The sequence below is a fragment of the Rattus norvegicus genome, chromosome 19 (genome assembly GCF_036323735.1).
Source record: "Rattus norvegicus strain BN/NHsdMcwi chromosome 19, GRCr8, whole genome shotgun sequence".
Taxonomy (NCBI): domain Eukaryota; kingdom Metazoa; phylum Chordata; class Mammalia; order Rodentia; family Muridae; genus Rattus; species Rattus norvegicus.
The window spans coordinates 53,736,594-53,763,281 of NC_086037.1; the positions used below are offsets into that span (position 1 = coordinate 53,736,594).

Here is a 26,688-nt window from a genome sequence, read left to right on the forward strand (position 1 = left end):
AACCCTCACTTGACACCCTCTGACCCCAGCTGGTGGAGCTGAATGCTGGAGAGGCAGGGCTGAAATTGCAGTCACTTTAGATTACTTGGACTGAGGAGAGGCAGGGAAAAAAGGGTCTGTTGACTACAGGAAGCTGAATTCTTCCCCCACTGAAAAGCTTATTAGCGGAAGGGGGAAAACAATTACTTGACTTTGCTGAGCTCTCTGCGGCTGGGACTTGGGCCCGTGACAGCAACCCTGTCACCCGAAGCCTTGGACTTACCCCTGATCTAGAATGCTTCTGGGATCCATCCTTCCCGAAAAGATCACAGAGATACAAAAAGGGGAGGGGGTGGGGAAGCATTGTCCTTTGTCCTGGCTTCAAGCCTGGTAAGTTTCTGGCTTAAATGACATCTGGGATATGGGCAGAGAGTGAGCAGTATACCATTTGCCTAGCAACTCGAATATCCGGGCTCTTAGGGACCAGTCCTATGTTTGAGTGCAGGCTTTTGGTTTTGTTTCTGGTGAGCTTGGTTCTTATTCTTGCTTGTCTTCTGTTTGAAAACACCAAGAAGGATTAGATATTGCCTAATCACCAGCTGGAGACTCTCTTATCTCCATAGGGGTCTCTCCATGAGGGAGGGAGCAAGGTGCCAGCCTCCTTCCTTAGTCACCTGACCCCTGCTTGACTTGAGCACTTTCCCCTCCTCCCATTTATGGCCCTCATCCTCCTGTGGGCTCCCTCGATGGCTCCGTCCATCTCTAAGCCTATAAAACCAAGACTCTCATGATCACTCCCTCTAAACAGAATTCCTCCACACGCATACATGCAGAGCCCTCGGGTGACCTGGTTTCTGCAAACTGCCCTTTTCCTCCACAACATCTTGTAACACATGTTCTCTCCTTTGGACTACCCTGCTTATTCACTCTTTTTGAATTTTCAAAACGGGAAAGAAATCTCTGGTTTTCTCACACACACACACACACACACACACACACACACACACACACACACACTCCCACTGTGGCTACCTACATTTTACACAGATACCTCTTCAGCTCAGCAGCTTTTCTCTTCTTCTCTGCCATCTCTTCCACCTTCCCCCTCTTTCCTGAAGGGCAGTTCCTGTTTCTGACTTGTCCCCAAAGTCCTTTAGTAGCTATTGTCAATCCATAGATTAGCCCCCTTGGGAGAGAAATTGTTATGCTTTCTTTGCTATATCGTTTACCTAATTGAAAAGGTTGTATTTATTTTATGAGTGAGTGAGTGAGAGAGAGAGAGAGAGAAAGAGAGAGTGTGTGTGTGTGTGTGTATATACACGTGTGCGCGCACATGCACATGTATGTATACCATGTGCATTCAGCACCCATGGAGGCCAGAAGAGGGCATTGGATCCCCACAACTGAAGTCACGGGCAGCTGTTAGGCACTGTGCAGGTCTAGGGACCAAGCCCCAGTCCTCAGTCAGTGTGGCAAGTGGTCCCACCAACTGAGCCATCTCTCTAGCCCCATATTCGGATTTTAAGATGCACTGTCCTGTGTTTTTTCCCTCACTGGCTATTAGCCATTCCACGTCTCTTTCCACCGAGAGAAGTGGTGCTGGGTTCGTGCGCAGGGGTGGGTAACTTTCGTTGTCCGTTTTGTCCGGCACTGATGTTGCATCGAACCATTGGCTGTTTTTATTCCTCTCCTTCCTACACATTCATGCTAGACCGTGAAGCAAAACCTTCCCTTGGTCAGCAGCCTTTTAGGGAGGATCCCATGTGAGGTATTCCACCTTTGCTAGAGTTCTAGAAAATGTACCAGTTTCAGTGCCTATACAGAAGGATCTCAACACCCCAGATTAGTCCTCAACGAAATTCCATGCTCCAAATCTAGGCCAGTAATGCGTATGCTTAGTACTGGTTCTTTGTCTCAGAACTAAACTTCCTCCCAAATCATCTCGCATCTCACAGTCATGTTTTGTCTCTGGGGTAGAGCATTCAGGCTTCTGGTGGCCCCACCGTTGTAGCATGTATGTGTAAGCCTCCCTGTTGGCTAACACTGTAGCGTTTGCTCTTTGTAGCTCGGCCTTGAGATGTGGTGCTGTGTGGGCCAGGGCTGGGAATGGGATCTGTTGCCTTTCAAAGATTCCAAGCCCGCCCTCAGACCTCAGAAACTCCTTAGAGGGGGAAAACCCGGTACATGAGTGACAGACTTAAGGCTTGATTTAAAACACAGTAGTTTCGGGAGACTGGACGAGGGGCCGCTGTGGTTAACATCTCTGAAAGAAGACGTGTGCGTTACCATTTTGTTAAACCTTAGGAAATACTGTTCTATTGCCTAGGATCCAAACTGACGGAAGGAACAAGGCAAAGACAAGAGAAAAGCTTTGCGTAGACCTGTCGGCATGGCTTTCTAAGTTCCTCACAGGAGGAAGAGGAGGAGGCAAGAATTTTCTCCCTTCAGCATAGAAGAACTGCGCAAGGTGCTTCATGAATGACAATTTAGCCATTCCGTCTGCTTGTCCCCACCACGAGTACAGGAAAAGCTCTTGAGCCAGAAAATGTTTGGCTTGTCCCCTGCACCTCAGGGTCCTGCTTCTCTTTAGCTTTCTTAGGAATTGGTGACGGAAATGTGCTGGCTTCCAAGGCCTGTCCGCTTGAGACCAGAGACCTGGTGGTTTGGGAGACTGGCCTAGGTTTGGACTTTCTGTGTGGCAGTCTTCAAATGCCAGGTTTGGCCGTAAGATTTCTTCCCAGAGCTGGCTGCTTTGCCTGTGCCAGGCAGTGGGCAGTGATAACTTAAGATTCCCCAGGCATGTGGAGATGGCTCTTCTAGGTTACCTCCAGCATCTGTACGTGTATCTTGCACTGCATGACGTGATGTGCGGTACTCCCTGTGGTACTTCGCAAACCTGTTGACCTCCTCTGCACACACTTGGGTCTGCCCGAGGAAAGGCAGCCAGTGTTTCTCTGGGTGAAATGGTACTGAAGTTGGCCGGACTTCTGTTCCGTCGGATTTGGTTTGGCAAGAGTAAGCCTTTGTTTGTGTTTTGTTTTTATGAATCAGCTAGTGTTACCAGCTGTGCATCTAAGTGGCTTAGGATCCGGCAGACGCAGCCCATTGACAGTCAGTGCCTCTCTGCCCTGCCATCCGCGCGCTGGTGGAAGTCAAAGAAGATTTCTGTCTGAGTGCTGTGCTTCATGGGGCTAAAACTGCTTCCTGAACGGTCACCCTCCTCAAACGAGATGGTCTTAAGACCTCTTCAGTCCGGGGTCTGTTTTTCTCCGTTTGTACAGTTTGTTTCGATGGCCAGAAACAAAAAGAAACATTATCTGCTTCTCCCTTAATTTGCCTTTTAAAAAAAATCCATAGATCACTTTGGCATTGTCAAATCTTGCCTTCCCCAGTCTTGTAAACACCAGGGTCTGCAATGCAGCTACCCCTCACCCCCCTTGTCCTGGTTCCTGTGTGTCCTGCGTCCATCACCGCTGCGGTTCCCGTCAGGAGAGCCATCCCTCAAGGTTCTTGCTTTAACCATTAGGTTCTAATCACCTCTCTTTAATACCATTTCTGGTACATCCTGTTCATTTCCCACACACCTCCATTTGTACACAGATGCTCGAGTCAGCTCCCAGCCCTCCCTGCCCCCACGCCTTTTTACATTCAGTATAAGACCCCCAGTAAGTCAGCTTTGACTCTGAAGGGCACACCAGTCTCCTATAATGGAAAACACTGGGGTGCAGGGTGTGTGTGTGTGTGTGTGTGTGTGTGTGTGTGTGTGTGTGTGTGTGAGAGAGAGAGAGAGAGAGAGAGAGAGAGAGAGAGAGAGAGAAAATGTGGTATGTGTGAGAGAGAGGAGTGTGAAAGAGAGAGAGAGAGAGAGAGAGAGAGAGAGAGAGAGAGAGAGAAAGAATGTGGTATGTGTGAGAGAGAGGAGTGTGTGTGTGTGTGTGTGTGAATGTATGGTGTGTGTGTGTGAGAGAGAGACAGAGAGAGAGAGTGTGTGTGTGTGTGTGTATGAGAGAGAGAGAATGTGGTATGTGTGAGAGAGAGGAGTGTGTGTGTGTGTGTGTGAGAGAGAGACAGTGTGTGTGTGTGTGTATGAGAGAGAGAGAATGTGGTATGTGTGAGAGAGAGGAGTGTGTGTGTGTGTGTGTGTGTGAATGTATGGTGTGTGTGTGAGAGAGTGTGTGTGTGAGAGAGAGAGAGAATGTGTGTGTGTGCGTGTGCGTATGTGTGTGCGTGCGCACGAGCATGCACGCCCTTGCTTTAATTTACTCTATCACTCATGTGTGTTTATCTATCTTGTCTTCTCCCCTTCAACTATGGAGGCTTGGCAGTGTTTATTTGAAGCAGGGTGTTATTGAAAGACAGATGCTGTAGGGACTGCTGGGGCCTCACACCTGGAATGCTAAAAAGCCCTCAGGCGGATCTTTTCTGTTGAAAAATGTCCCTTTTTAAGGGGGGGGGCAGGAAAGAACTGGTGCCCATCCAAGAAGCTCCCATCTGCAGCCCTCCTGTGGTCATGCACCCCTAATTCTGACTGCTTCCCCCCCCCCCAGGTATTTTAGATGATGTGTTCAAGTCTGTGAAATGATTTGGTCCCATTTCTTCCCTCCATCCAGAGCCCCTCTCTCCCTTAGCTCCAGGGCCCCTCACCTCTCATCGGGCCTGCCCCGAAGACTCTCAGCCCCTGCCTCCACCCTCCCTTCCCGAGTTGGAATCTCTATTTTCTCCCAATGTTTTCTACTGTCTGGAGAGGGGCACTGAGCTTGGCATCCAGGGCCTTGTGTTTTGCATGCCTCTTTTCCAGAATATTCTAGTTTGGTGTGAGGTCAAACGGCGCAAAATGCTGTCTAAAAGAAAGGGGAGTGAGAGAAAGGTATGTATCGATGTATTTGTTAGATCATGTTTTAAATGAAGTATAATTGAAGGTAAGGGTTAGTTGGTTTTTTTTGTCCAAAGAAAGGGAAAACCCTGCAAATCCACTGAGCTTCCAGAGAGCGCACCTCCTTTGTCGAGGCACTGACATTGAAGTGTAATTTTTCATGGTTATTTGGACTGGAAAATGGGGGTTGGGGGGGAAGAAAGGAGAGATGGGTCTGCGATTATCTCCCATAAATGACAACACAATCACATCACGCTCCGCTACAAACATGCTCGAGAGTTTGCCTTTTCTTTTCTTTCTTTTTTTTTTTTTTTTTTTTTTTTTTACATTTCATGTGTGAAAAGCAGCAGCAGCCAGAGCCCCGTAGAAAGCCCAGGGACGCTAATCTCTGCTGAACTCAGTTTCCTCCAGAGCTCTGGGCCGTGGCTGCACCCCTTCCTCAGTAGCACGCTTTCCGAGACCCCCGTTTCCAGAGCCGGGTTTGTATTTTACAAACTGGAACTCAGTCATTTTGTTTTATTTCATTTGAAACCTTCCAGTGAATAGCCACCAGGCGAGTCCCTAACACATCGGTTCCTTGTGCTTTGTCCCTGCACAGCCGCTTTTATCCTTTCTGGGATTCTGCAGGGGGCAGCCCAGGTGCTTCTGCTGAGCAGGCAGATAAATGGGACCTGGTGCAGTGCGGGCTTTAGGCGTTTCCTCCCTTTTTCTCCTCTCTTGACCCCCACCCACCCCCTTAATTCTAGTGTGGTTTTGACAAACTGTTCAAATGACCAAGTGGCCTTGCCTGGGAGAGGAAAATGGCAGCAAACGCCCCGGCCACACAATGGTAGCATTCTTAGCTCTGTTCAGTGTTGTTCCCTCAGAGGGACAGCTCAGAGAGGGGACTTTTCTCTGCAAGGCCACAGGCTCCAGACCCACACAGGCTCTGTCCCGAAACTGCTCCAGTGCGAAGCGAAGTCAGTATGGAGGCGAAGAGGCGAGGAGGAGCCTCTCCAAGTCGCTTTCTGGCCACGCCATCCCCATTTTTCTTGCTTCTGTAAACATTGGCAGGATCTTCAGATATACAAAAGCATAAATGGTCTCTATCCCCCAATTAGTCATTTTTAATAGTACCCAGAGTTACCTTCCCAGCATTGATTTTTCTCCCAGCCCAGTGCCAAAGGCAGGTCGGTGGGTGGGGGTAAGAAAGGAGGTCAGGGCGGCGTCATGGAGGCCGGATTCCTTCATTGTCCACCTTCCACGGAGATTTTCTGAGAGGCCCCCAGGAGGCTGGTAGCTCTGTACCTGGACCTTTTTGTGCCACCCAGAAATCCAGACATGGCCACCAGCTGTCTCTGCTGAATGAGCCCCTCACAGAGCAGAGAATGCCTCGGTCAAAGGTCCCTTCAAAGACCCACATAAGAAGAAGCCTCTCACTTGAGAGTGGGCACACACCCGATCCCTTTATGATCTCCGCATCATGCCCTCTTGGCTTCTTCAGGTGGGCTGGAATGCATAGGTAGACATCATCTCCGAGAAGGTGGTTTTGTATAAACTCCATGTCAGGAGTCTGACAGCTTCCCTTTCTTTCTGCTTTTCCCTACCACCAAGGTGAGAAACTGGCCTGCAGGCATATTCTCCCTGACAGTCCTCCGGGCTGGTAGAGGGCAGTCCTCTGAAAAACTAGCAGAGCAGTAAAAATGTGAGAGATGGTCAAAGCAGGGGTGTCCCAGAAGAGGGAGCCTCTCTTTGCTGCTTCTTGACTCTATCTTACTGGACTCTAAGCCTTCCTTTGACTGAACTAACGTAGTTCACACACACACTAAAGTAACACACACACGCCCCATGGTGCTATTTTCCTTGACGAATCTATAAGTATAAAGTGGAACAGATACAGTTGTTTGACAGCTTAAAAATAAAAATAAAAAAAAAATCCAGGTAACCACTATCAGATAGATGTTCTTTGAGTGTGGGTGAGAATTTATACACCCCCACCGTGAGTAACTGAGGACAAGAGATGTTAAGATGCCAATTTGTATTTGTGGTGGCAAGCCATATGACCTCGGCGAGCATTCTTGGAGCTGAGGAATTTTTACCCAGAATCCCTAATTGTTCTAAGCTGCCTCTCAGGGATAGAAGAAAGTCAGTGTGTTACAGTCAAGAGGCCATATTTGGGGATGTTGCTAGGTGGCTTCATGCAGGATCAGGGTGTGACTGTGTGGTATAGATGCAGCCCAAGGGTCTTAGAGAGTCACCCACTCGTGTCTTTGGTCACCTCTCAGGGAGGGTGCCTAAATGTGCTGGAGGAGTAGGGAGATGAGAAAATGTTCCACCTTTATAGTTGTAGCCAGCTGTGCTACACCGTTAGCTTGGAGGGAGAAGACAAGGACCAGAAGGAACAAGCTGGGAACAGAACAGCTGTCTGTCCGTCTGCACCGAGCATCACAGCCGGTTCATTATAAGTTTCCGTTGCATCAGAATTTGATTTATTTGATTTTCAGGGTTTTCTTTGAAGCAAGTGGTCTGATCTAGACCTTAGTAAGTCATCTTTTCTGCCCGTGGGATTTGACCTCTTTTGCAACATAAAGCATGTTCACTCTGCATAATGTCTGTACCCAGTAGAGGGTTTCCATTGATAAGAAAGTGCCAAGAGGATTGGATACAGGAGGCTGTTCCCTCACCTTTCCGTAACCTAGCTTGAAAGAACAGAAGTTATTGGCTGGGGCATACAGCACGTGAATCCTGGAGTTCAGGGCTTCTGGACCAGGATGAGGGAGAGGGGACAAAGCGTAGTCTCCTACTACCTTCCACAGAGATGCCAGCCACCCTTGTGGCACTCCTGCTGGTTAGTGTGAGGTGCCTCCCACCTGCCCGGTGGGTCTTTCTTTGGGTTAATTAGGTTGCAAACCAGAGGGAGACAAAGCTTTAACCCTGCCTTCAAAGTAAGCAGGTTGGTTATTTTGTTTCAAAGAAGAGGTCCCATGTACAATTAAAACTTGTTTCTGGTAAACCTCCTTCCAGGAAGGGTGGGGCTTTGAACAAAGGCTTCTGACAGCTGTAGGCTATTTCATTTTTTTTAATGCTGAATGAAAAATCAATACATTTTTCTGGGTTATACATATTCAGAACAGACCTGATATTTCCATTATAATGGAAAGCCAGCGTCTGCACACCTCGCCCGCCCGCCCGCCCGCCCGCCTGTCAGAGCTGCACCATCGCATTTTCCAAGCCACTGCTAAATATTTCAAACCTGATTTGATTGTGGTTCATGACAGCTAATGTTTCTCAGCTCTTGAGCCTGCCGACAGGCAAACACACTTTATCCCCCTCCGCCCCCAAGCATCACCGCCACCCCCCTCCCGACCCCCATAAAAGGGAATGAACAATTTCATTCTTTGGGGATCGCAGACTGGTGTGTTATTTAAGTAACACATTCGTGTGAGAGCCTTGGGTACAGACACCCCGATTCTTAGGACGATTTCCAAATTTTTATCATATTGAGGCACGACAGTGGGGGCTCTGTCAGGTTTGAATTAATCTACATTATCCTGTTAAGAATTAGGAACAGAGGGATTAGTCTTAATCATTGATTGACTTTCCTCCAAGCCTGTAAGCGATTTGTAAAATACCCCCAATGGACACGTCACTCGACCCATTATTGGGGGGGGGAGTACTTTTTCTTTTTAAACTGGAACGCTTTTGTGGGTGGCATATTTGGGGAGAATGTGCCGTGGTTTGATTGCTGACTTTGTAACGATGACGTTTTCTGGGTTTGGCTTCTGCCTTGTTACTCCATCTATGCACCAAATTCCAGGATGCTCATAAGACTTACGTAAATCCCCACGGGGTTGCCAGCTGACAGACTTACCTCCTTCAGGAGAAGTCACGAGCTAGGGGACTCTTGCTGTCACTGTGGTCAGGAGAGAGAACCTGAGCAAAGCTATGTAGATGGGTTTTTGTTGTTTTTTTGTTTTTTTTTTTTTAGGTCTGTGGTTCTGTCCCCTCGGCCCCCTGGACTGCTTCTTTTAGGGTCACCTGAGGGCTCTGCCCTTCACCTCACCAGAAGCTGGGAGTGAACAGAGCAGGCTGGGATGGCCCAGCCCTAAGAAGGGTGGTAGTAAGGAGGTTTGCCACTCAGAGAGGTCCTAAGCCATCTTTTACTTGGCCGTGCAAGGCAGATGATAGACCTTCTGGTTTTTACCATTTCCTTCTGTCTCTGGGCTGCGGGAGATTTCCTATTTGGTAGAAGGCTTCCATTGCAGGCATGGGGCCCTTTTTTATCCCAGGCAAAGCGTATGTCTGGAGTGGTGTCTGTCTGTCTATCTGTCTGTCATCTCAGCACATGGGAGGTAGAGGCAGGAGAATGTACGGTTTATATCTCCACTTCACAGCCTGAGACTTGGGTCAAAAAATTTTTAAATTTCCCCTTCTCAGTTTGGCACGCAAAGACGTATGGTTAAGAGGAGTTACCCTAACTTGAAGGTCAGGGTTGGGTACAACTCTTGAGGTGGGTCCCTGCAGGGTTCTAGAGACCCCTCCTCTGTTATCTTTTCCAAACCCAGAAGTGCATGGGGTACACCGGGCTTGCAGCCCTCAGCGGAGAACCAGGGCTGGGGTGGAGGTGACCTCCTTGAGAAAGGGTCGCCGCCGTGCTTTGGTTAGGGCGTGAAGTATTATTCCTTGAACACTCAGAGGGAAATCTGGTTGCAGTCTCCAAGCTTGAGCTTTGAGAGGGGAGTGGTGTAGCTGCTGTGAGGGAGAGAGCAACCTGTTCCCCTGAGCAAAGGACAGAATTTTCCAGATAAAACCCATGGCCAGCCCACGCCTTCCGCCATCCACACCATCTGTCGGTAGTTGACATTACAGAAAAGAAAACAGAAACTCGGCTCCTGGGGTGACCCCAGCCAGTTGCCGCTACACAGGGCCAGAATGTGTAATCCGTGATCTGCAAGGAACACTGCCCCTCCATCCCTTGCTCTGTCAGCGTGTGAGTATCCAACATGTACAGCCCCAAGGAGGACTGGGGCTAGCAAGCAGCCCCAGCTCAGTGGGCAGGCTCTGGCTCAGAGCCAGATGCTGTTGCACCCCAGGCCACCGCACATGTGAGGGGTCAGGATACCAACACTTCCCCTCCGGTGCCCATGCCTGGCCTTTGGTGAGAAGAAAGCTTGCATGACATTTCTGGGACCAGTAAAGACACACCCTGTCTGCAAAGCCTCACAAGCCCAAGCTGTCCAGACAGATTTGCAGTCTGCATCCCTCTTTTTTTTTTTTTTTTTAAATCATTTCTCTACCTTTATTGGTATTCAGCTCTCACGGTTTTCCGGTTACTGTCAGCCTGGGCTTTCATCCATTTTAAAGAGCCTTTACCCCCTCTCGCTGTTGATGATGATGGTTTAAAGACAGATGGGGTAACTGCTTATGAATGTTCTATTTTATTTCCCTAGGACTAGACCATTCTCTCGGAGACATATATTGTTTCCACATGCTCAGAGGTTCCGCAGCCCAGACGCGTCTGCCTCCTAGCCAGCTGCCCTCCAGGCCTTGCCATGAAGAGGGCGACACCTGTAGGTCACAGGTGGAACTGCAGGGACTCTCCTATTTGGCTAAAATGAGACCCGGCGGTTTTTTTTGTTTGTTTTTTTGTTTTTTGTTTTTGTTTTTGTTTTTTATTGTTGATGTTGTTTAAAAAAATGGGGGTGAGGTCACTGATCCCCTGTAAAGGGAGCTGGCTTGTCCAGAAGTTCCTTGATTACTCTTCTTAGAGCTCACATACAGCATTCTCTTAGTTTATAAGTCACAGGTGATAAAGGGAAGCCTAGAAACTCAAGAAGAATGGGTCTTCACATCTCAGGAAAAATCAAAATTAATAATAATAATAATAATAATAATAATGATAATAATAATAGTCTCCTAGAGTAACCTCTTTTAACTTGCCCTCTCCCCCAGCTGCCACCACCTTCTTGAAACGTGTTGGCCTTTGCTTTCTGTTTGCATAGAGCAAGGAAGCCAGACAAGGCTCAGGCAGGCTCAGAGCGAAGGACAGGTATTCCTAAGTCTGTAATCTGCCCACAGTTTGCCTAAATGGAATTGTTTGAAAGGCATCAAACCCCGTGTGTCAGTCCCAGGTGACCGCTCCGGACTCTGCAGCTGTGGGCACCGGCCTTGACTCCGCTGGCCCGGTGGACATTTACCGTTCATCACTGTGTGGGGAGCTGTCTCTAGTAAGAGCCAGGCCATTTCCGTCCAAGGTGGTCATGGGTGTGTGTGCCCATTAAGCCGTCTCCCCCTCATCCCACGTAGGTACTTTATCAATACGGCACATGATTTCTGCCAGGAAACATCTTTAAGATGCTCAGCTAGTGTGCATATGCCCAGTTTACCATTGGTTAGCTTATACTGGTATTGCCATTAAAGATGAATTTTATAGCCATCATGTCAAAAGCCTAAAATGTGTGGACCACTTCCCCCCCTGGATGGCACGTGTCTTTTGGAACAACTGACTCATCATCTCATGCTTAAGCCTTTCCCCCCTCTACAAGGCCGTGCATGCTGTTAACGTTGAGCTGTATATCAGACGAATGTCAAGCCAAGGATGCCTGGCTTTTGTCTGTTCAAACTAAGGGTAAGGTCAGGAGACTCAGCGCTAACATGGTGGTGCAGCGAGAGGCACACAGAAGAACTAGAGAGCCCTGAGGTCAGGTCGAGCAAGCAGTACCCAAGGGATTGCCTCTGGGGCTCTCGGCTGTTGAGAAGAAAGACCCTTCTTCATCCTTGGAGTTCATTTTTCTAGCCACTGATACCCTACCCTCTTTCTAAAAGAATCAGGAAAACACAAGTCTGGAATGATCCTTTTTTGGCCTTGTGTGTTTTGGAAGCCCCTACAGATCAGGTCTCTATGACTGATTTTGACTCCTGTGGGATGGACGTTTAGAGGAAATTCACCTGAATTCTTTTAAAGGTAGGGCTGAGGCTAGCCTGGGCCACAGCGTGAGACCTTTGTTCCCAAACAAACAAAAATGGGGGGTTGGCCCTTGGAGATTCCTATGGTGCTGTTGGCCAGAACCCCAGTCCAGGGTTCTGAATTGTTTCCCAGTCTTGGCTCCTGCTGGGTCTGGTCTGGGCTTCTGGTGTTGGGTATGGAGTGTGAGCGTGTGAGTGGGCTTCTGAACCGGGAGAGGTGTGCTCTTCAGAATCTCCTCATCACCTCAAGCAATTCCCACCTTCGCTCCTTGGCTTTGTTCTTTTAAAAAATCAGTATTGCGTATGGATAATGTAACCTGCATGAGCCCCTGTGCCACGCAGGACCCATGTATGGAGGTTAGGGAACAAATGTCCGGGGTTGGTTCTCTCTTCTGTCTTTACTGGGAATCACCAGGTTGGCAGAGTTTCTCACGGAGCCATCCTGCAGGCCCCCATTCTTAACTCCCTCTTACTAAATGCGTGCTTTGGGTAATGAACCAGCTGACCAGAGGAACAGAAAGAACGACCCCACCCCAACACCCAAGAGTCTTCCCTTCTCCTCAACTCGGGCAGACAACATTCGGCCTGGTAGCCGGCTACTTTCAGACATGACCATTCTGCTGTACATTCTCACCCCTCTACCTCTCCCGTTTGGCTTCTAGAACTCCCTACGCCCACAAACCATATCACTGGTGTTCTGTGATTCTTGAGGACATAAGTGGCTCCAAGAACGCCTGTCATCATCTGGCACATGCACAGACACTGCCAGGCCAATGAGGCCTCGGCGACTGGGTCTGATCTAGTCTCCAGCCAGGGATGAGTGACTGCCTCACCCAGGGAGAGCTGGGGCTCAGAACCTGTCGGGAAACACCTGACAGTCGCATATCTAGCACCCACTCGAGGCGAGGCCCGGCTGTCCCTGCACTGAACTGCATCCTCAGTCACACCCGCCCTGCTGGGACCACTGGGAAGACAAGGACAGTCACTGACACCTGTGTTTTGTGGTTGGTGATTCTCGGGCGCGGGACTTAGGGGTGCCTCATCCCCTTCCCAGCTTTCGTCCCTTACACCTTTGTCTTTCGTGAATTTCAGAAGAAGCCATTGAAGATGCAGAAGGACCCAGCGAAGCATCTGCTGACCCAGAGGAGCTGGCCAAAGACCAGGGGAGCAGCGGCGGTGAGGAAGGGCAGAGCAAGCGGACAGGTAGTGTGCATGGCCTCACCCCCTAGGACTTCTCCCTGGGACAGGCTGGACTCTTCATCCTGCCCCAAAGTATATAGGCTTTGGGCTTGCCCCAGAGGGAGTTTTGTTGTTTTTGTTTGGTTTGGTCTTGTTTTGTTTTGTTTTTTTGTTTTGTTTTTCATATAGGGCCTCACCATATATCCCTGACTGGCCTGAAACTTGCTATATAGACCAGGCTAGCCTTGAACTCACAAATATCCATCTGCCTCTGCCTCTGCCTCTGCCTCTGCCTCTGCCTCTGCCTCTGCCTCTGCCTCTGCCTCTGCCTCTGCCAGGATTAGAGGCGAGAATCACCACACCCTGTTTTTCTTTCTCTTTCTCGAATTCTTTTTATTAAGCACCCTTTTTTATTGAGTACCAGGTGTCCTAAGCTTCCAGGTAGCGTTTCTTGGGCAGCCGCTTAACTGTCGATACCTTGTACTCCTCTTTCTGTTGAAGGCCTGGTAAAGAACATTTGTCAGACAGACCTTGGTTGAGGTCATCCCTGATTCTCAGCCTCAAGGTTACCAGAGGCGGTAAAGGGTGGGCATTGTTCTGCACCTGCGGATCTGAGTGGGGCCTATGTACTCTTCCCAGCATGCCCCTCTCCCAGGGCCACCATCCACAGGGGAACAGCAGTGTAGACGGGCAGGGGGACATTTTAGCAAAAGCAGAAAAAATTGAAGGAGCCAGGGCAGGAAGTGCTATTTCTGGAAAAGTCTGTGCCAAGAGAGGAGAACAGCCATTTCTCAAGATGACAGGATCTCCATGCTGAGGAAAGAAGAGCTGAGACAGAGAAAAGCTCAGGGTTTGGAGGAGGAGCTGAGTCACTTCTGAGAGGATTTACTGAGCAGATAAGTCTCACAGACACCACCATCATGCTGACAGGAAATGCTGCGACAAGAAACAGAAAGTATTCTGTTTGGCCAACCTGATTCTTAGCACACTACACTCAGTATTATGATTCCCCTCCTCCCTCCCTCCCTCCTTCCTTTCCTTCTCCTTCCTTCCTTCCTTCTCCTTCCCTCCCTCCCTCCCTCCCTCCCTCCCTTCTCCTTCCTTCTTTCCTTCCTTCCTTCTCCTTCCCTTCTTGCCTCCCTCCCTCCCTTTCCTTCCTTCCTCCTTCCCTCTCTCCCTCTCCCTCTCTTTTTCTCTTTCTTTTAAGAAAATATTTACCTTCTAGAGTCTGTATTAGTTGGGCCTTTGCTACTTTTGTAGGCAAGACTGCTCTTAAATCATATTGAGGGTCGGGGGCTGGCCTTCATTATTTAAACAAGATACGGAATCTTGGAGAGAGGCCAGAGGAAAGCAATGAAAGCGGCTGGAGCCTGGGAAAGCCGGCCTCTGGGAAGAGACTGCAGGAATGGGGCTGCGCGGTGGAGAAAAGTCAAGTTTGAGAGGCTTCGAGATGGAAAGAGCAGCAGGCGCCGGGAGGGGGGCGTGTGGTGAAGTTTAGTGAAGTTTCCTGAGAGGGAAGGATGGAGTCAGAGACCCCACCCTGGGAAGGTTTTCGAGGGAGAGCCAGGGAGGAAGGGGCAGTTTCGGTTGTAGAAGGTCAACTCAGGCATGGGGAGGGGTTTTGTTGTGTTTCCATCTGTGTTACTGTCTTAGTTAGGATTGGTTCTATGGCTGTGAAGAGGCACCGTGCCCAAGGCAAGCAAAATGTAATTGGTGTTGGTGTTGAGTCTCAGAGAATTTAGTCCATTAGCGTCTTAGAGCAGCCTGCATGCAGACACGGTCTGGAGGAGCCGAGAGGTCCACATCTTGATCCAAAGGCAGCCAGGAGGAGCGTTGGCCAGCCTTGAGCATATGTATGAGACCTCGAAGCGCCACCCCAAAGTGACACACTTCATTCTAACAAGGCCACAGCTCCTAATAGTGCCACTTCCCATGGGCCAAGCATATTCAAACCACCACAGTTACCTTTGCTACACAGAGATCCAGTCTTTACTAAGCTGTTGAGGTGAGCTACAGACAAGGTAGACGACAGCCAAACCTCATGGGCCCCAAGGGAAGAACGTTTTGCTGACAGGCCCCAAAGGCCCTATGTCTCTTCCAAGGTCATCTGTGTGTTATCATGGTCTGGGTGCTTGATTTCTAATCATGACCCTCCCGTTTGCTGGGTGACAATACTTAGTCCCTTAACCCTTCTGTGCCTCTGTGTTTAAATAAGATAGTGATTAAGAGGAATGCCTTGCGTGTATTAACACCGGAAGTTTAGAGCAAGGCCCAGAGTAGAGTAAGCTTTGTGTATGGAGTTTAATAGTCAAGAAGCTTGAGGAAAACCAGTAGCAATCTCTCTTAGCCTTGTCCATTTAAACATATATATATATATCTATATCTATAGATATATAGATATATATCATATCTATATCAGGAGCACCAAAACGGGCTTCAGGTCTGGCCCCTGATATTTGGAATGTATGTATGTTTCTAGCATCCCACGTGGGTCCTAAGGACATTATTAAAGAACTACCGCTTGCAAAGCTCCTACTATGTGCAGCACCCTGTGCTGCCACTTGGTGTGTGCTTTTCACACGCATGCAGCCTTGTCGAGGGCAGTTCAGCTAAAGCTTGTTCCGTCTTTATGATTCAGAGTGAGCACTGCCTTCCCTCCCACTGCCCTTAGTCATGACTAGCAACCAGGAGGCCACTTGAAGGAGTAAAACGAGAACAGTAGAACCCACACCCATAGCAAGGCTCTCTTTCCGTACGCATTCATCCAGGCAATGGGCCCCCCCTCAGTCCTTACCTCCAGAAGACTGGAAGAAACAGCAACTTAGGGGTGCACCTTGTCACATGCAAAGTTAAAGGCTTCTTTGCTGAGCTCTTCAGACAGTCCTCCTCTGACCTGAAGGGTAATTTTGTAATGTCAGGCTTTATCGAAGTTCTTGGGCCCAGTTTGATCTTGGACTGGATCTTTTCTGATCCTTCTCTTAGGGTCCTTGGCTGGTATTTTGTAAAAAAAAAAAAAAAACAAAAAAAACAAAAAAAAAAAAAACAATAATTAAGAAAAACTGTTTCTTTCATTTGCTCCCCAAATTGAGCTGTTCCTGTCTGATTAAGCACAACAGAGATGGCTTCCTCTCCACAAACAAGTAAATAGTGATTTCACAATTTGTTGTGTTGATTAGTGGCCACTGCCAATGCAGATTAATAATATTTCAAATGGGTCTGGATAATTGGCATTTTTCTCAGCTATCGATCATGTAGTTTGGAGGTTTGAGCAGGCACGGATAGTCTTGAAGATTTTAGTTACTTGTCTTCTGCTTCTTGTGGTCTCCCATTGTGCGGGCCTCTCCGTAGGATCCTCAGTGATACGGTGCGGCCGTTACCCTTGGGTGGCCCTGAGACAAACCAGATGGTCATCTGTCAGAGAGCTCAGTGCCCGCGTCCCTCGCTTCATGCTGGGCACTAGGCAGAGTCCCAAGGATTACAAGGGGCCTTGGTCTTCAGGGTATGTGACGTTGTCCTGGGGCTTCCGGGTGTTTGTCATCAAAAGGATTTGCAGGGACTTGTCCACTGATCAGAGCATTCAGCACCCTAATGGAGCTCATAACTCTGAGAAAGTGAAATTTAGGTTTTGTTTCATTTTTAACAAATATAAATTCAAGTAGGCACATCATGTGGCTCAGAAAGAACAAGACAAACCCCGAAAGAATCTATCACAGGCACTCTGATTCTGTACGTCTTCCTAAATAGGAGGCTGCGGGGTTGACCTTCTTGGTTAGGTTAAGCATGCCACTGGCCACACAGCTGCCGACTGCTTCCTGGCCGGGTGGGCGGGACTTCTGACACCAGTCACAGCCCCTGCTTCATCCCAGGTGCCATTGCTTTCCCTGCACACCATAGGTGCTTTCCAGATGAGAGCATACCTGGTTCTCAACCTCACCCTATAGACATTTATACCCTATAGAGGTTTATAGGTTTATAGATGCTATAGACATTTATAGATAGCTACCCTCTCCTTTCTGCCCTCTTGCTGTCTAGAAAGCTCAGGCGGGGCGCAGAAATCACGCAGGCAGATAAGAGAACTGCATCCTGGTCCATCCCCACTCCCAACGTCAGGGCAGAACCTACTCTTAGTAGAACCGACTCCCCAACCCCCCACTTCTTGGGTATGGGCTTCTCAGTCTAAGGGTTTGATCTGGTTGACTTCTCTGACCAAGAGCGAGGAACAGACCTCAAAGTTTTACAGTAAAGATGAAAATACCAGTGAGTTCAAAATGACCTGGATCTTCGTCTGCTGGATGTGCCAACTGGATGGCTCAACTTGTAAAACCATTTCCAAAGGCAAACCCGATGGCCAGAGTTCCATCCCTGGACCATTCCCCCCACCACGCACGCATGCACGCATACACACACGCACTCACACAGTGGAAGGGAGAAAACCAGCTCCGACTTCCACATGTGCACACTGGCACATTTGTACGCTTAAGGTGCACACACTGAACAAAAGGAACCTCAAGGGAAGCGGGTCATTGACATAGAAAGGCATGAACTTAGGAAGGCTAGTTACTAGCTAATGAGTAACATTGGTTGGAAGATTTACTCACAGACACCCCGAGCGCACTGTCTGTGAAACACGGTCCACTAACACCCCCCAGCCCTGCCATCCGTGGGCTCCTTGGTAGTGAGCAGTGGTGAATACACGAGCCAGTGGTTAGCAGAGCCAACACAAGTAGGAAGCTTTCTTTCAGGTTGCTGGTGGTTGGGGCGGAGCGGAGCAGATCTGCTAATGCACTGCCGTTTCCGTCCAACTCTGTGGTTTCTCTCCTCTGAAACTTGAACATGACCCCCTTGTCGTCATTTGCCGGAGTGGATGTGAGCATGAGCGTTTGAGATTGAAGAGCCCCCAGTGTCCCCCACTGAACGGTGATTAATGCCGTGATTAGCCAAGTCAATCATTAATTGCTATAAATTAAGTGATATACAATTAATGCGGTGCTTTATCACCAATAATTAGGGGACAAGATTGAGCTCTTGGCAAAGAACCATACTGAGATGGTTATTGAAAGGCTGCAAGCCACCATGGTCTCTAGCCACAGAGCGCCAGAGTCTGGCTTCGGGGGACTTGAGACAGGGTGACCAGGGGATGCTCCTGCTTCCGTAAGAGGGGGCAGGGCACCAGCCTAGCCTAAAACAGAGGCATGGGGATGCTCTTAAAAGTCTGAGGCTGCTGTGCCTACGCGTACTTTTGTTAAATGTTAGAAGCGTAGTTTGAGCGCTCGCTCTCCCTCTCTCTCCTGGAGATCCGTGATGCTCACCTAACGCAGAGCAATCAGTGCATCGGAGCGTCCATGATTTGAATCTATGGGAGATGGCTATTAGAGAAGGTATTAGTGGGCGAGTGTGGGGGAAAGTGTGTTTATGGGCTGCGGTGCCAGCAAGCATGATTTCAATCGGATTTGACATGTTTAACATAAATGTATAGTGCACGGCTCCTGCGGCCTATGAATAATTCCTGCGGAGCCACCGCCCTTCTAATTACCGAGTTTGGGAGGAAAAAAAAAAAAGCAGGTCAGGCACATCCTGGTGGAAACCTATTACCAGCCTGTCCCGCTCCGCCGTTGTTTACAGCTCTGTATAAATAGAGATGCCGTTGTACGGGGGACTTAATGCCCAGAACAGAATCTGTCGAAGAATGGAGAGGGCTGCTGCCTTTAATTCCTCCTCCTCTTCCTCTTCATCCTCCTCCTTCCTCCCTCCCACCCATCCCTCTCCTCCTTTTTTAATTGGGTTAGATACCTAGAGACAAAACAAGGTCCACGCTAAGAGGAAACATGATGGGTTGGGGAGAGCCCGTGATCTTCAGTTTCCAAACCTGCAAACAGCAGGTTGGACCAAATTCCAGATCTTAAAATCCTGGAACCGTAAATGTTTAATCAGATGAGGCATTGCTGGAGGGTAGTATAAACCTCAAAGAACATTAGCCACTAAAGTCAGAGCATTAATAACTTTCGTAGGTCTGTAATATAGCAAGGGCCTGGGGGAAGGGTTCAAACAGGCTTTCTCCAAAGGGGAGGGGGAGTGTCAAGACAGCACCACGCCCATGTTTCCTGGTGGGATAGCAGAGACCGCGGGCCCTTCTCACTCTGTCGTCACAGCCAGCATGGAACAGGTGTCAGTGCAAATGCCACATGAACACCTCTGAGTGGTCACTTCCAGCACTCGGGCCTGTTCGAACCTCTACAGGAGTAGCCCCACTCTGTAGCATTCAGGCTCGCATTCCCTACCGTGCCGCGCCTCTTGTCTTTGCAGTCTAGTGTGAGCAGGGGATGCTGGGAGCCTCGTTCATGTGGCCTCCTTAGTCATCCATGGCCTTGCCAGTGGACACTGTATCTGGGTTTTTATTTTCACACAGCTAGAAATTGCATAGCCGTCAGCTCCTCCAGGGTCTACTTGTAACACCCCCGCCCCCTTTTGCCATGTCCAGACTGCTTTTAGCAGAGCTTTGCTGCTTACAGTCATTGCTGGCAGAATTCTGTCTCAGGGCTGAGAAGGGACCATCGACTCTTTTTATTTTGGAAAGCAAAAATAGATGCGGGGCGTGGTGCATGCTAAACTTACCCAGATTCTAGTAATCCAGAGCTTGGCTCTGAAATTTTATATGGTTAGGTCGTAAGTGATAAGACCCAAGACCCTATCAGTTGAGTGAGTGAGTGTGTGTGTGTGTGTGTGTGTGTGTGTGTGTGTGTGTGTGTGTGTAGACATGTAAGGAACTTTGTAAAGGAAGCGTCATGTGTAATCAGGTGACTATGGCACAGTGAGATGAGAATTACTCTTAGGGTACACACTTGGGGCCTAGAATGTAAATGAAGGAGTACGAAGGTAAATGGGAGTCTCCATCATGGCTGTGGGAAATACTTGGTAGAGGGCAGCTCAGCCAGTGAGCGCCTGCCTTGTGAGTACAAGGAGTCTGAGCTGGAACCCCTGAGCCCACATTTTTAAAAAGCTGGGTGTAGAGCATGCGGTTATAATCGTAGATCCAGGGAGATGGAGGTGGGCCCCTGGGACTTCTTAGCCAGCTACCTAGCCTACTCGGTGCCCTTGCCAGCGTGACACCTGAGGTGACCCTTTGGCTCCGCACACATGCGCTCACGTGCACCGGAACACCCTGTCACTTGCAGATGGCCTGGAGATGTGTTTAAGATTCTCAGGCTGTGGCCCTGTTCATCTCCCCTGCCTTGTCAGAGCTGCAACTTCCGTAAAGGTCGTCTGAATCCTAACAGGGATTCTTTCAAACGTACCCCAGTGCTTCCTGGAACATCGCTTTTCTTAGGCGCAGCTGTTCTCCTCGGGTCCCCTGTCACCTTGATTTTGCAGCTGGAGGGCTGTGCCCCACAACTGGGGACTCCTGGGCATCAGAGCTATGATCGATTTTCTCCATGACCCACCAGCAGGCTCTTTAACCTCCTGGGTCAGACATCCATTCACTACGTTACAAACTGAAGAGTATATAGCACAGCCACGCTCTCTTATTATATGAGAAGCAGAGAGGACACGTGGCCAATCCTGGACTTCTTAAGGTACCACGTACTTGTCAACTGTACGTGTGAGGGGCAGTGACTATATGGCATCTGCTAAGCGCTGCTCAGCACTGCCCCGAAACATCCCTAAGAGCCTGTCGGTTAAGTAGTGTGGCATGAGGTGCTTTGAGATGTAAGTTGGTCTACTCACTCTCTGGGGTCATCCAGCCCTGTTTCATGTTGCTGAACGGAAGAGGTAAAGTTAGGATGCTTCCGCTTGTCTAAAACCAGGGGCTGACTCTCATCAGGTTTCCCAGCCCCTAAGGGCTCCTGCCAGTCCCTGGAACTCCTGTTCATTTCTGAAAATGAAACCATTGCAACAGGTGTCCAAGACATTAGAGCAAGCTAGACCTTGTGGTATGCTGCATCCTCTGCTGTGCTCATGGAAGCCCTGTGAGTAGAGGAAACTGCAGTAGTCGATCAAACAGTTGTGGTCCCCCAGCCAGGGTCTGATTGAGACATTAGCAACACCCCATCCCACCCCACCCCACCCCAAGCTGATTACCCTGTCAGTGAGGACTAGTAACTTCCCGTCAAGGGAACTCTGCCCAGGGTGGGGAAAGGCATGTGGGAATATGTGTGTTCCTGACCTTCCGCAAAGGTACTCGGGAACCCCCTGAACCCCTGCGCGCTGGTCACTCAGCCTCAGCTTTAAGAGTGATGTGGGCAGGAGACCCTGTGGAAGCTCAGGGAGGCATCTGTGCAGACCTGGAGCTTTCTCTGCTGAGCGGAGATGACTGACTGACAGACAGGAGATGTTTCCAGTCTCCCCAGTCAGTGCTGGAAAAGGTGAGAGTGATTTCCATTTTCTGTCAAAGCTGCACCGGGGCTGAGGAGAGAGCTGCTCTGCCAGGCTAAGGGGGAACTTTTGATTGGTTCCTCGTGTCACGGGTTCACTCCCAAGCTGCCATGGTTCCATTAATAAAATTCAGTCAAAACCCTGGGGTGTTAGGTGTGAACTAGGAAAACACTGGAAGAGTGTGATTATAGTTCTATTTCTGGGATCTAGGCTGGCTTGGAACCCACAAGGTTCCAAAGTAGATAGATCCTCGCTGCCCTAAAACTAGCTGCGAACGTGTGAGTCTCCTTCCTTGGCCTCCCAAATGCTGGGATCGATCACTGGCAAGTGTCAATGATGCGTGGCCTGCATGACTCCTCCTCTGCTTGCTCCAAGTTCACGGTCATTTCAGCCATGTCATGAAACCAGAGGGGGGAACACGGTGAGTCCAGAGCTGACTGCCAAGTCCCGGCACGCACTGGGCTCATGGTAGCAACTGGTGCCTAGAAGGTATTAAATAGATAGTCAGTCAGTCAGTCAGACACAGACAGACAGACAGACAGACAGACAGACAGACAGCAAGCAAGCTGGTCTAAGTGAAATGGCAGCTGTTTTGACTGGTGGTTCGTTCACAAGTCTGACACAGAGGGAGCAAGGTGTCTTGCATGTGGAAACGCAAAACATCCTTTTGGGAGCTCCAATCAGCGTAGTTAAGCATCCTTATGCATATTTCAACAAGGAATTAGGGCGGCAGATTGATGCCTGGGATGTAGAACATCGTACTGTTCTCTCCTCAAAGCTACAGGGGAAGCAGTGGCAGCAGCAGCCGGCATCCACCAGTCAGCACAGGCCCACCATTCTACCACGAGACTTTCAGGGCTCCCCAGAGTGGCACCTTAAACTGGGGAGACAGCGACCTCACAGCTCAGGGTACCTACCACGCAGTCTCCATTCCCAGAGACAAACAAGTGCAGAGAAAAGCCGATGTGGATCAGTTCATCCTCCCAGGGTCAAAGTCAAGGGGACTTTGGCCAGCACTGATCGATCGCTGGTGCATAGGGCAGGGAGGCCAGCACTGCCCCTTTGGGAAAAGTGGGAAGAGCAACACAGGCTTTGGCTCTCCAAGATCTGTGGAAAGAGTAGGATTTCTCAAGACAAGGAAACCCGCCATTCTGTATAACAGACAGAACGCGTGCATAGAGGCGATGCCTTCTAGACTCCTGGCTTTGAACACGTGTCTGTATTTGCTTTTACAGTGAGTAGGTTCCCCAAGGGACAACTGGGTGTAGTCCTTCACCTCTGGCTAGAGACATCTTGACTCTGAGACCAGGCCTGTCTCTTTTCTTCCCAAATTAAGCTAAAAGTTCCAAGTCATTGGCTGGAAAGTGAACCGGCAGGTCTGCCCGGGCCAGCGGGGCTCTTCAACTCGAATTCAAGTTAGAGCAGATCGTGTTATGACTCCTACCAGTGACAAGAAGTGCTGACCGGGTAGCTATTCTCCAAGCGTGGTCCCTGGGCTGCCTGCCTCACCGGGGAACTTACTGGCTGTGCAGTCTCTGACTCTCACCTGCAGAAAGAGTCTGTGAGGAGGGCCTGCGGTCAGTATTCAGCGTGCCCTGCCAGGAATTTAGACACCCTCTACAGTTCAAGGACCCGAGACTCTGCAACCCCAGAGACAAAAGCAAGAGCCACTTATTTATAGGCCGAGTCCTGGGCCCCTTCTAGACCAGAGAGAACTGAACTTGACCAAAGACAGGGGTGCCTACAAAAGATGCAGATCCTTTGCCTGGGCAGATCACATTGGAGATGGCAGTGAGAGGTGGGACGGAAGGGCGCTGGCCATAGGGACAGTGTCACAATGACAGAGTCTGGGAGATCTTCAATGAGCATGGCTAATAAGTAGCACTTCCTTGCATCTGCACTCTTCTCAAAGCTTCATGTGAATCGGTCCTTACTTCAGGATGCAAGGGCAAACAGTGATGTCTGAGAGTTTCTGGATATTGCAAGCTCCAGCCTTTCTTGTCTGTAGCCGACCTGGTAGAGAAAAATGAACCTCCTTAAGTAACGGTGAAGCCCATCCATAATGAATTGGAACTTTCTTTGAAAAACTTTTCCTAGAAACAAAAAGTCAGCCTGAGGACGGTATGGCACGCCGGATCAGTGTGAGCATTGTCTTCTACTCTGGGGCGGATGGTGTGTTGAGCATGCTCTCTAGAAATGTGCAGAGCAGTACAACTTGAGGTACTGCTCTCAAGGAGATGCCTCACTAGGCTGGACGCAGGCATGGAGGAGAAACTCCAGTTCTTACAGACATGTGTAGACCCTCCCCTGCTGTGCGCTCACAGGCCTGCTTCTGTTCACTGGGGTCTCTCCAAAACCACTCTGAAACATCTTTAAGTGCCTGGCTGGAGGCAGAACGAGACCACGTGTGCCTAGAGACAGTTGGCAGCGAAGCAGACTCTTTGAAGGAATGTTGTCCTCTGTACTAGCAGAGGAAGAGAATTTAGCCAGATCTCTGGCCACTTATCAAGTGCAGTAGTTCTACAAGAACAGAGCCAGATAGCCCAGCTTGTCCCCTGGGGAAGGAACTGCAAGCAAACGCCAAGATTAGCTCTGCTCACATCGACAGTACGAAGATCACAAAGTCTTTCTGGAAACACAGCGCTCATGCTACTGCAAGGGAGTTGGAAGTCTGCAAGAGAGGCTGACAGAGAAGGCCTGAGGGAAAGAGCACACGCCTCACCTTTCTCTTAAGGAGAACCTTGAGCTGAAGGGCTGAGCGGCCATTCTCAGAGCGGTGCGCCAGGGTAACCATTCCAAACTCAAACACTTTAATGTGAAGCCGTGTTGGGGGGTGGGGAGGGGGAGAAAGTTCCCACTTAGTCAATGGAGATAGATAAAAGATTGCTGTAAATTTCTGGGGCAGGTGGCAAGCTGGTTTACGGAATGCAAGGCGATGAGAAGCTCTGGCTTACGGAAAGTCACATGAATTAATAATCATTTAATTGGCTCCTCCATTACGCTGCTGGTTCGGGAGATGGAAGTTTAGATGGAGGGGCTGTCAGTGGTGCTTTAGCTAAGAGTTTGATGTTAAGAAGAAGTGGGGGTGGTGACCACCTCTGGACTCTCTACCAGCATCAAATGTCAGGCACTGAGCCCCAGCCATCAGTGGGCTCCCCCCAAGGCCCCACAAAGGAAGAAACGTAACACATGGGGACATAGCACCTTCAAGTGACGAAACACCAAGGCCGGCAATAGAGAAGGAACTTTGAAGCGACATGGATAGCTCACTCTCTACTCAGGACCTTCCCAAGGTAGCATCTCTGGCTCACGGCCTAGTGTCCACCATGCCCACAGCCCCACCACTGGCTAAAGTGATGGGAAGAGGAATTTTCCGTGGGGAAACACAAATTAATTCAACTTAGATTGGTCTTCTTGGATTGCAAGGGAATGTCCTTTATGATGTCTTGAGGAAGCCGGAAGCTAGGACCTCAGGGTTCCTTTTGCTCGGTCTCTAGAGTTTCTCCACGTTTCTCCTACGGCAGCAGGCCCTTCCCTTACTTGGCTTCAGTACCACGCAGCCCATGGCACTGGACTGGAGGGAGGCATGTGCCGTGCCCGTCTGCAGTCCAATGGGGATGCACCTACAACTCTCTCTGCTCTGTGAGCGGACACAGAGGTTGGAGGTTCGGTAGGAATTGGTTCAAGGAGGAATGATCTCCCTGTGAGTTACAGAGACCGCCATTTTAGATGTAATCCTCCCACCCCACTCCAGAAGCCCGCCAATGGATGCTGTTCTTAACAATGGATATGTTTGAACACCATGAAACCTTTTATTGAAAACTGCAAGCCAGTGCTGGACATGGCGGAATGCGTCTTTAATCCCAGCACTTGGGAAGCAGAGGGATCTCCGTGAGTTCAAGGCCAGGCAGGACTACAAAGAGAGACCCTGCCTCCAAAAGGAGGAAGAAAAGAGAAGGGAAGGAAAAGCAAATTTGCATGAATTCAAATGAGCTCTCTTCTCCCCCCCCACCCCCGTTCCTTCTGATGAGAGGAAGAATAATAGCTTACTACTAATTACTAATAACTAACAAACCTTTCTGAGGGTGAGTTCTCAGAAGTTAAATACTGGCCAGACAAAATGTGAGAAGGTCAAAGTGTATATAAAAACTGACGCCTCCATTCATGTTTTCCCCCTCTAAAGGCCATGTCTCTTTCCCCTTCAAATGTAGGAGAATCTCATGGCATTAGACAGAGAGAAGCAGGTGTTGAGTTCGCCTTTGTCCTTGTGGGTTTTAGTGGCCCACCCAGCACAAGTTAGGATATGGTAGATCACCACCCCGGAAGCCAAACTCCAGAAACTCTTCTGAACTCTTCTGAACTCTATAACAGCAGCAGGCTACTCTGCTGTGTTTATGCTGGGCAGCCGACTGCCAGCTGCAGGATCCCTAGCAGGGATTCTACTGAGCTTTGCACAGTCCCAATATCTCATTCACCGTGCTTAGGTAGCGTGCCTTGTGCCCTGCACACCTTGACTCCACACCATATTTTGATCCCTTTGTCTTGCTGGGAGCCCAGCATGTTACCCACAGAAGGACCCATTGAGATTTAACAGATTTTCCTATGGCATAACTGCAGGGGGGGTGGGATGGGGTGCCTTAAGCAGCAAAGTTAGAAAAAAAATTACTCCCTGAGGTTTTGCACAGCACCGGTCCAAATACCCACTTTTCATGGACAGCTGAATTTAAATGCTAAGCCATTTATTTATATTTAAAATAACGTAACTACCTGACGAACTTAGAAAATCAGCCGCAATGCTGTTACCTGATATGATAGTCACTTTCTTCTGTTTTCCTCTGAGTGCTTACCGTTTACACCTCTGTAGCAAAGCATAATGTACATCTCATCTCTGAATTTCATAGCTATCGTTTTGATATCTGTGGCACACAAAGGCACGGCTGTACCGTCATTCACTGTATCACACCCAGCTGTCTAATACCTAGTTTCTGCCTGTTTGTTTCCTCAACCCCACCCTACGTGTTAGGGATAGAACTCAGCGTCTGGCACATGCTAGGCAAGCGCTCCATCCCTGAGCTGATCTCCTGTGCGCTACTCGTGACAAGGGCTGGCTAGGTTGCCCATGCTGGCCTGGAACCTGCAAAGCCTTCCTGCTTCAGGCTTTCTGAGGAGCTGGCTCTCCATTTAGTCATTATTATAAAAATGGCTTCAGGTCGTTTTTGGCATTGCTGCTAATTTAATGCAAAGATTCCAGGCACTGGCTACTTAAGCCATGTCTGGTCTCCGTGGCGCATCTGTTGCGTCTTCACTGTGGTGACATCATAGCAGACCTAGAGTGGCTGACA

At 49.3% G+C, this 26,688-nt stretch overlaps 1 protein-coding gene across 11 annotated transcripts in view; it reads left to right on the forward strand.

The window, feature by feature from the left end:
• Positions 1 to 26,688, forward strand: part of Zfhx3 (zinc finger homeobox 3) — a 1,006,519-nt gene that overhangs the window by 947,448 nt on the left and 32,383 nt on the right. For all 11 annotated transcript variants that reach the window (XM_063278047.1, XM_039098313.2, XM_039098314.2 and 8 more), the window contains 1 exon segment: positions 12,890 to 13,000. In XM_063278047.1, the coding sequence (XP_063134117.1) occupies positions 12,890 to 13,000 (111 nt within the window).